Source organism: Eurypyga helias, unplaced genomic scaffold (genome assembly GCF_000690775.1).
Source record: "Eurypyga helias isolate BGI_N326 unplaced genomic scaffold, ASM69077v1 scaffold48124, whole genome shotgun sequence".
Classification (NCBI taxonomy): domain Eukaryota; kingdom Metazoa; phylum Chordata; class Aves; order Eurypygiformes; family Eurypygidae; genus Eurypyga; species Eurypyga helias.
In genome coordinates this window covers 1736-12014 of record NW_010249072.1, presented here as the reverse complement: position 1 = coordinate 12014, position 10279 = coordinate 1736, and the positions used below count along the sequence as shown (strand labels likewise).

General features: G+C 39.3%; 1 protein-coding gene across 1 annotated transcript; it reads left to right on the top strand.

The window, feature by feature from the left end:
• Window positions 1–74: 74 nt before the first annotated feature.
• On the top strand, window positions 75–9571 carry COPS5 (COP9 signalosome subunit 5). The gene is made up of 6 exons (XM_010151244.1): window positions 75–307; window positions 2880–3008; window positions 4192–4257; window positions 5705–5790; window positions 8582–8693; window positions 9419–9571. Exons 1-6 carry the CDS (start codon window positions 122–124, stop codon window positions 9569–9571), a joined length of 732 nt encoding a protein of 243 aa, XP_010149546.1. The 5' UTR covers window positions 75–121.
• The last annotated feature ends 708 nt before the right edge of the window (window positions 9572–10279 follow it).

The following is a 10279-nucleotide window of genomic DNA, read 5'->3' as shown; positions in this document are numbered from 1 at the left end:
AGGCGCGGGCCTGAGGCGCGGGCCGGGCGGCGGGGCCGGCTCTGACGGTCTCTGTGGCCTGTCTCTTGGCAGCCACCATTACTTCAAGTACTGCAAGATCTCGGCGCTGGCGCTCCTGAAGATGGTGATGCACGCGAGGTCGGGGGGCAACCTGGAGGTGATGGGGCTCATGCTGGGCAAGGTGGACGGGGAAACCATGATCATCATGGACAGCTTCGCCCTGCCGGTGGAGGGCACCGAGACTCGCGTCAACGCTCAGGCGGCCGCCTACGAGTACATGGCCGCCTACATTGAAAACGCGAAGCAGGTAAGGAAGGAGAAGTGGCGAAGGGCGTTTCTCCCCCTCCGGGCTGTGCCTGCGGATCTTGGAAGCTAATCACTCAAGAACGTTTTCTGGGATGTGCAGGCTACCCCGCCTCCCCCTCTCCCGCAGTGATAAAGTGTCTGTCCGATTGCCGTGTTTCTTCTCAAAACACGGCTAAGAGGTCTGTCGGCAGCAAGGAACTCGGGGCCTTCTAGACGTTTTCATATCTATTTGCCTTACAGTAGGCCGTCAAGTACTCGATTCTCCTTTATAAATCATTTTAATTGCTCAGGAAGTGTTTTTTATGGCCTGTGGATGGAACAAGAGAGAGTGTGTTTCTAAAATAACTGATAAAATACATCTTTCTAAAAAACAGTACACAAAATTATAAAATACGCGTGCGTCAGAGATACTATTTGTATATCAGGAATGTGATGTTTATTCTTACGTTCTCGCTTTCTGCAGTCTTACTGCATAGCTGTTCTGCTGCTTGGCACAGAAATAAAACACACTTGTGAAGAAAATGCTAATGAAGGAATAAGTACGTTTCAGTGCAACTTCATTATTCATATTTACAGTTGGGGAATTTAGATCAACTCACTCAAATGTCTGTTCCCCCCACTTTGTCGCCCTGTGTTCAGAGATGCGTGCCGTATTAAGCCTGACTATGCAGTAAAATTCCCACATGTAGAAGGATAACAGAAATATCAATCTGCTCTGTGGCTGATGGAGAAACCAGCACGGCACATCAGAGCACTTTCTGATGTGTTTCTTCTAATGCAGGGCAGATCTAGACTATGAGTAAGCGTTGAAATAACGCCAGCTCGCCTGGCTCACATACTTTTGAGGCCCAGTTTACCAGCTAAAATTAGAAGCCCTTTACTTACAGGAGGTAATCAAGCAGTATTTGGATTATTTTAGAGAGCTGTACTTCTATTCACAGCCTTGTATACAGTTAGAGATTTTTAAGTAGATGTGAATTAGGCTGATCATACATCAGAAAAGAGTAAACATAATCCAGAAGTAGGTGTATTCTAGAACTTTTTTTTTTTTAATCATTCATCCCTGTTTTACGAGAAAATTTAGAAATAATTTATTTCATCTGGTTCCTTTTATCTGGAAACTAATAATGTCGTGATGCTAATAGTGTTGTTTCAGAAAAGTAGGTAACTTGAAAAGCTGTCTTTAACTGGATAGTATGTATTTATTTTTAGGTATTTAGGTAGAAATAATGGGTTTCAAAATAGTAAGCTTGTAGCATAAAATTAGTAATTTTTTAAATACACCGTTTGTTTTATGATAGGGAACATTTTTCCTAGCTGTTTATACTGTACAGTTTTGTCTGTAGTAGGTTTCACAGTTTTGAAATTGAACGTGTGTGCAAATACAATACCTCAGCCTTACTGGTGTTTTGGCAGAGTTTGCATGCTGGTTGTTCCATATTTGTTTTTGGCAAGAAGTTGTTCCTGGAATAACTCTCTTTAATATTAGATTGCAAGTTGATATATTCCCCTGCATAAGTGTTTTTGCAGACGTCAACCTTCCAGTTACTTGCTTCCTCATGGGCAGGATCAAGTGTTAATACAGTCAAAATGTGTTAGTTGGCTTTGAAAAATAACACTTTCTTTAGTGTTTGGTTGGTCTCTCTATCTCCATTAAAATATAAATATTATTCACCAATCCAAAAGTAAAATTAATGTTCCATTCAGTAGGTAGTTTGCGTGTTGTGTCTCATCTTAACATTTTTCTGATTTAACCTTCCTGGTGGTTTTGCCAAATACTGGATGCAAGCAGGTGATGCATCCAAACACACAACTCTGCGTTAAGAACTGGCATATAGGGTTGTACCCAAACTATTCAACTCTGTATGGAGCTGCCAGTAAGCCATTTATGAGTGAGGATTACAAAATTAAGTGTGATGGGTGTTTGTTCTTCTGTGGTTTTTTGGGTTTGTTTGTTTTTCTTCTAGTATTTGTAGAGATAGCCTGGGTTATTATTTGGAAACTCCTATTCTGAGTTTTTCTGATTCTAAAATTAATCTTTTGGCTTTCAGAGCATGCTGTGGCAATAATTTCTGTCACTTCTAGTGTTTAAAAACATGCCTTTGCAGTTATTTTTTTAAACCTACCAATAATCTCTCTGTGTGCCTCTGAGATGTGTTACTGTACTAAATAATGAACATTCATTCTTTACTGACGTACCATATATATGAGATTATATATACTGATGATACATCCATCTTAAGAAATGTCTCATCCATGCCGAGTCCCAGTTTACCATCTCACCATGTGGAATCTCTTCTGTGCTTCCACTGTCTTTTGAAGAAGGAGCTACTGGCTCTTTGGAGTTCGTTGTGCTGTGGTAGTGGTTGAAATAGATTGTATGGTTTCTAGAAAATAGTTTAGCAAAATAAGGTGTATGTTTAGTGTAGTGTTAGTAAGTTAGCACTGCTGGCTGTGTGCGTCTTTTTCCTCCTCTCACCCTGTTGTAGTATGCCGGGAGGTGCAGTAGAGGGCAGCTGATGCTTTCGGAATGGAGACTAACAACTGGGTTTGTTTTCCTTCACTGCTGTTAGGTTGGCCGTCTGGAAAATGCAATTGGGTGGTATCACAGTCACCCTGGCTATGGCTGCTGGCTCTCGGGGATCGACGTCAGTACCCAGATGCTTAACCAGCAGTTTCAAGAACCCTTCGTAGCAGTGGTTGTAAGTACTGGCTGATGGTTGATAAAACTGCGTAGCAAGCGTTGTTGAGAAGGGAGTAATTTTTAGATTTCTGTCTGTTAACATTCTAGCAGCATGTGTTTTGCATGGTGAAAGTGTTGGATCCAAATCTTAAATGGGTCCTTTAGCTTTGTTGCCCGCATACTAGTCAAGCCAGTAGTATTGCTCGCTGAGGCCATTTCTGCAGTGTTGTTCCAGGGGTGGTAGCTCTGTAGAAATCCATGCATTACTCCTAACTTAAGGTTTTGTGAAAAAATGGTATTGAGCAATCCATTTTCAACCTCTTGCAGCAGAACAAGAGGGTTTTTTCAATTCAGTTTCTTTTGGTCACTTTGATTTTTCTGTCAAAATAGAGCCAAGTGTCTTCACAGAGTTCTGTTCTTTTGCATCTAAAATGTCTTTAAAATTACATCAGTGGCATATGTACGAGGTCAAAGTCACTAGGAAGTTTATCTCTGAAGAAAAAGTGTGAAGAAACTTTTGGGGCCCTTCAGGGTCTTCTAGGCTTCCAGTCTCAAACTAAACCTCATTTTCAGTACTGCTTGTATAGCCATTGCTAGTGAAGGATATGAGGAAAAAAGACTGAAATGAGTCAGAAGGAATATAGCTCTCGTGGAAGAATTATGTTAGAAAAGGGTTAATCACCTTTAAGAACTAATTCCAACATGTGACTTCTCCTATGTTGTCACATAATTTCACAGATTCAAGACACTTTTCTTGGGACTGCTTCTTTCTTTCTTTCTTTTTTTCCTGTTTAATTTAAAACACAGCATTAGTAAATGTGTTAGCAAAGAAATTCCTTCATTAGTTTCCTGTATTTCCCACCAAAATACTATTTCTTATCTCTGATGGTTATAAAACTAAAATGCAGATTTTTTTTTAATTATGGTTTACTGATTGCTCTTAAGTGAAATTTCCTTAAAGTATTAAATATTTGGGAAATAAGGAAAATGAGTTTGAAAAAATGGTCCATAGAATGAAATGATGGGAATATCAATAGCAGAGAGTCTCATACCAACAAATGCCAACTGAAAAAGTATTGTTTATGACAAAACTACTACCATTTGCACTGTTTACGTTTCTGAAATACAGTTACTCTAAAGTTAATTTAGGCCTGTAGTGATTTATGAAATGCATGTGACAAGTATTACCTATATTTCTACAGATTGATCCAACAAGAACAATATCTGCAGGAAAAGTCAATCTTGGAGCATTTAGGACATACCCTAAGGTAAATAGTTAAAATTACCTCGTGTGTGATCACTGAACTGTCTTTAGCCGAGTCATAGACTGGTTCTAAAGATTACTGCAGTTTGATCATGACAGTTCCATCTCCTGTGCCGGACTGTTAGGTCATTGTCCATTCTGAAAGAAAGACATGCCTATACACTGCTTATTGCGTGTCTTCAGGTATTGATTACATTTACAAAGGTTGACTTCTAGCTTGTTTTCATAGATTTTTGGCAGTGTTACATGAAATAGACTTGACTAGATAGTGGAGCTGTCCTAAAATTATATTGCTCAATATAGCCATTTTTTAATTACTCATCAAAATAGATTTATATTAATTCTTTATCCTTTTTTAGACCTAAACACAAATGTTAATAGCATGGTTTATGTGTTGTTACCTGCTTTTCATGTTAGAGAAGCAAGATTCAGAACTCTCTACTTGACTCTTTCAATAAATACTATTAATCTGCAAAATAATGTACAAAAAAAACCAAGTTAACTAAACGAGATGGAAGGAGTAGGCTGAGAACTAGGAAGTCCCATAAATATTGGAGGTCCAGATCTCCAGATTTAGTCTTTCATTTATACTACTGGCAGAGGTATAACTGTGCTATTTAATTTCAGTCTGATAAAGTTCGGGTACGTGCTTCAAATTTCCCTTTGATATTGACTCATCAAGAACTTCAAGCTGACATCCAGTAAGACTGTCATTAACAAAAACGCTTGAGAGGTTCCCCGTTGGATTCAAGCATTATTTTTGTGTTGACAGATGTATGAGAGATTGTCTTAGAATTGTGATTCAGGAGAATATTCGCTTCTGTAGGCAAAACCAGCTTGTAAATACTTTCAGGATTTTGAGCAAGATGAAGAGTCCTGCACCTGAAAACCAAATCCTATATAGAAAATGCACATTAGAAGCGTGTTTTTAGGGAGTCCTCACAGTGATCTGCAGGCAGTTCTTGCCTAGTCAGTAGCTGTGAGTGGCAGCATCTCAGCTCAATAACTGAAGTTTTACGTATCCCTAAGGCATGGATGTTTCTTCCTCTTCTCATGTCTTCTGTCTTTCCTCAAAAGAGGATTAAAATCACTTCCAAGAATAGGTAGACAAATATTATCTTGTAAGCAGCTGGCTCTTTGATCCAAGAAATTATTTAATCATATCTTGCCATGTTACTGTGTTGGAAACATCTGAACTGTGGGCACTGGTTTGCTTCCAACATGCATTTTGCTAGACCTGCAAATGTAATGGCTGCTAGTAAAGCCAAATGTAAATCAGAGATCCTATAAAATTCCAAATTTCAGGCTACGGGGCAGAGTTTCGTTTTCCCTAGGAAAAATAAAATAGAATTGCATAAACTACAATTCTTGTAAAGTGTTTTCGAAGAGTTTAGGCATTTAAAAAGGTCCCAAAGTTACTGTGTCATCTTTGCCCTTTGTTGAATTTTTAGGGCTACAAACCTCCGGATGAAGGGCCCTCTGAATACCAGACTATTCCGCTTAATAAAATAGAAGACTTTGGTGTGCATTGTAAACAGTAAGTAACATTAAAAACTGCTGTCTCTAGCACAAGTTCTTAATTGTTGTGTTTAGTTTGATGAGTCGGTACAGAAAAGTACATTTGGAGTGCTGAAGTTCTGTGTTTCTTTAGCACTGTTGGTGTTGTGGAAAAGTGTTATTCTCTTTTATCAGGAGATATTTTAAGGGGTGAAAGTGAACCTGGTTAAAAGCTTTAGGAGTTGATTCCTGAACACTTGTAAGTAATGGCCATTTTTTAGGGGAGGGAGGAAGGGGTCAGATGTAGGTTTAGCAGCAGGGCCAGAGAAACTCTAGTCCATCTGCTCTTCTGAGTAGTGGCAAGTGCTGTGCATCTCTTTATCCCGCATCACTGGGCGTGTCAGGATGGTTTGTGTCTTTGGTAGGATTGGAAAGTGTACCTGCTTCAGGAATAACGTCAGCAACAGGCAGAATCACTGCTTTTTCTCTCCTGCTAGTTTACTTTCCATGAACTGAAAAAGGTAGTTTAGTTTTAACCATTCTTTCTTTAATGGTTCTATCCCCAGCCACATGTTCCTCACTCCATACCTACGTTTACTTACTTGGCAGGCATTTGTTTTGCCAGGTCAGCCCCCTTGTCTGGTCCAACTTACTGCAGGACACACATTCTTCCTGGCTAAGCTGAGGTGAGGTGGAAAGTAGAGGCAGATATTGGAGAGGCAGTGTTTGCAATGAACAGCTCAGGAAAGCTGGGACTGCTGCTTTCAGCGTCGCCTTGCTTTCAGTTCTGCCTTCAGGTGTTTGACAAGCATACAGCTTCGGCATCTGTGTGAAGAGAACTGGAAGATCTCATTGACACCAGTGTGTCTTGTAGGCTGTTGTGTCATTCTTTCTCCTTTTTGGCGCACGGGTATCTGTTCTTCGGTGCGTTTATAGTTGCGTACAAAGTCTGACCCTGAAGATAGGAAGAAATTTAAAAAAATGGGAATTGGTCTGCCTATCCAATTGTAAGGAACACTCCAGAACAGAAATTTTTGTAGAGCTGTAATGTTCCTATAATTTCAGAGTAGTCCCTGTAAGTCCGGCATTGGCCATAACGTCACGCTTTGAAGCATGGAAGGAGGATATATTTTATCCTTTGTTTTTTAGAGGTGCTCAGTTTGGGAGAGCTCATTTGGTCATTTGTTTTGAAGTTGGAAGTGCTTAGCAGTTACCATCATAACCTCCACCTCAGGAAGTTGGTTTCTTGTACAAGCCATTTTTTTCCAGCCAAACTGAGAAAATATTTTCCAGTCCTTCCTAGAAAGAAACAGCAGTTCGTCAAAGAGAGGCAATTAAAACTGGAAATTTATCACATTACTGAATTACTGATAATACAAAAGACTAGAGTGGTGGTGTCCTCTCAGTAGTATGGGGAGTCTGACTAAGAATTAAACTTGAATGATGATCATTGAATCTTTTAGGTGGGAAAAGCCCCTTGTTATCGTTGAGTCCAACCGTGAACCTAACACTGGCCAATTCCACCACTAAACCATGTCCCTAAGGGCCGCATCTACACGTCTTTTAAATCCTTCCAGGGATGGTGACTCAACCACTTCCCTGGGCAGCCTGTTCCAGTGCCTGACAGCCATTTTGGTGAAGAAATTTTTCCTAATATCCAATTTAAATTCCACTGGCACAACTTGAGCCCATTTCCTCTTGTCGTAGCACTTGTCACCTGGGAGAAGAGACCAGCACCCACCTCTTTGCAACCTCCTTTCAGGTAGTTGTAGAGAGAGGTCTCCCCCCAGCCTCATTTTGTCCGGGCTGAACAACCCCAGTTCCCTCAGATGGTCCTCATAAGACTTCTTCTCTAGACCCTTAATGATTCTGCCTGTTTGGAATGCCAGTGACTACTGATTGTTTCACGGTAGTGGTTTGGGTAATCTCAGTCAAACTCCTTGGTATTCAATGCCCAGTGTGAAACTGCTTCCATTTAATCTTTCTAAGCAAGCTTATTACACTGTTCCTCAAACAACGTGGATTTCTAATTTGGAATCTGCCACACATCTCTTTGAAGAACTGACTCTGTACCTCATTTTTCTTAGCATATGTGAAATAAGGGTGTTTGTTCCAATATTAAAGCGTGATGTGTTGGTAGATGTTAAAGCATTGTTGTCTCGGAGAGAATTTCATACAGAAAGGCAATGCAAAATAACTTTCCAGAGAAATCAAGGGATAAGAGGATTATTGATAACCTACTCAACAATTTTCTAATCAAAATAAAGTTTACTATAGCTCTTTAATGTTGCTGTAATTCACATACACTAATGACTGCCTAGCTCAGCTTTCCATCTGCTTTATCATCTCTTGTGAATTCTGTAGCACACCAAAGCCTGGCTTTCAAAATAGGTGTGGTAGGCAGATTGTTTGCCTGCTTGTAACATTTACTGCTGTCAGACGTCCCTAATTGAATTAGAGTCAATATATGCAAAACTGCAGTCATCTGTACCGTAATAATTGTTACTTACTGAAGGTCCCAAGCATGGAACAGGGAGGGCATCATTGTATTGCAGAAGTTAAGAGAATAATTAAAGAACCCCTTAGAATCATATTAAGTAGAACACAGCAGTGTTACGCATACCTCTATTACAGCTACATGTGAAAGACTTACGAACATCTTTCAGAGTTAGAATTGGAACTGGGGGTAACTTTTTTATTGGTCAGTCCTTTGAATTTTTGAAGATACTTGCCACTGGTAAAGATGTTTTGAGATACATGTACTTTGGGTGTCACAGCTAAACGATGTATTTAGATGGAAGCTTACTTTGCTTGCATTTTTGTTTTTAAAGGTATTATGCTTTAGAAGTCTCGTACTTTAAATCATCCTTGGATCGTAAATTGCTCGAGCTTTTGTGGAACAAGTACTGGGTAAACACACTCAGTTCTTCGAGTTTGCTTACTGTAAGTACCATAGTACACGATGTGTTAACTCATTAGTGCTGAAAGCCAGACTCTCTGCTGTAAAATGCTTACTGACACACTGATAGGTGCAGACCCTACAGTAAGAATCTATTTGTCACATTAAACAAAAAAAGAAGGATTTCCTAGTCATAAATACTGCAGTGTTCCTTGCATCTGCTCTTTGAATGTAGAAGGTGGGAATAATTAATGTTTAATTTTACCAAGTTCTCTATATGCTTAGACTTTTGTCTTAAACACCTTTTAACCTTACGTGTCTTGACAGCACTGTAGTGAATAGTATGCCTTAAAATAATGGTATTGAATAAACACTTAAAAATTCGAAGCTGCTAAAATGAGGTTGCAACAGCAGTACTGCAGTTAGACCTTCAGTGTAGCAGCTCAGCATCAAAACCTTCCTTCTGCAAATACCAAGTTGATACCTTTTCTCTTGGTCAAAACCGAGTTTGTCGTACTCTTTCCTAACTTAGGGCATGGTGCCTTTGTCAGGCTTTAGGTATTGAGCATCTGTCAGATGTTCAGCTGCTGTTCTCTCAACCAGCACGTGTGTGCCAACTCATCTTCTGTGTTGCTTCCGTTGCAGGTACAGGTTAAAACCTGCGGTGCTACAGCCTTAAAGGCTCTTGTCGGGTTTTCTTTATTTTGTGTATAAATTCTTGAATTCATAGCTTAAAACTCAGTATGTTTATTGGCTTCTTTCTCCTAAGAATGCCGACTACACCACTGGCCAAGTCTTTGATTTGTCTGAAAAATTGGAACAGTCAGAAGCTCAGCTTGGAAGGGGCAGTTTCATGTTGGGTTTAGAGACACATGATAAGAAATCAGAAGACAAACTTGCAAAAGCAACAAGAGACAGGTAAGATAACGCGTGCTTGTGTTCTTCCCTGTAAAAAGTGTCCTTTTGTTTTAAGCTTTTATCATGTCTTTAATTGTAACCTACCAGGATTATAGAGGAGTGGTAAGGTTATAGATGGGAATGAGAGACTCCCAAGTATCAAAAATAGTTACTTTTGGAAGTTTAAGAAAACCTTACCTTTATTAAACCTACAGTGGTTTCAGTCTTTGTTTCTGAAATAAATTCAGCTGTATTGAACAAAAAATCCCTGTTAAATTCCACCAGTATACAGCAAACCAAGAAAGATAATTTCTGTCAAATGCAAAATGGTACGTTGCTAGAAAATAGCACATTTTATGTGGTTAATCAGGGTTAAACTAACAGTAAATAAAATTAGAACATGATTTTAAGAACTAGTGCTAACAGTCCAGTAAGTTTCGCTTACATTTGTGTAATACTTTCTCTGGCTTAAAAATGAAGGGCGCTCTTTTTTTTTTTTTCCTATTTCTTAATTAATACATCATTTTTCCACAAGTGAGGAAGGCTTTTTGTTAGTTCATTTTTTGCTTTGGTTTTTAAGAGGTAGATTACAGACATTCAGGCCTTTCATATTTAACTACCCTGCCTGATAGCAAATACTTGCTGTCATCAGTTAATGAACTTACCATCACTGGGTGTACAGCACTGTTTCAAAGAAGTTGTAGTCTTTTCCCTCAGTGTTCACCTTGTATGT

Excerpts from the sequence above, each read along its gene's own strand:
- COPS5 (XM_010151244.1), top strand. The coding sequence starts at position 122 with ATGGTGATGCACGCGAGGTCGGGGGGCAACCTGGAGGTGATGGGGCTC. Across the intron at positions 3,009-4,191 it reads AACCCTTCGTAGCAGTGGTT|ATTGATCCAACAAGAACAAT; the intron begins GTAAGTACTGGC and ends ATATTTCTACAG. Across the intron at positions 8,694-9,418 it reads GTTCTTCGAGTTTGCTTACT|AATGCCGACTACACCACTGG; the intron begins GTAAGTACCATA and ends CTTTCTCCTAAG.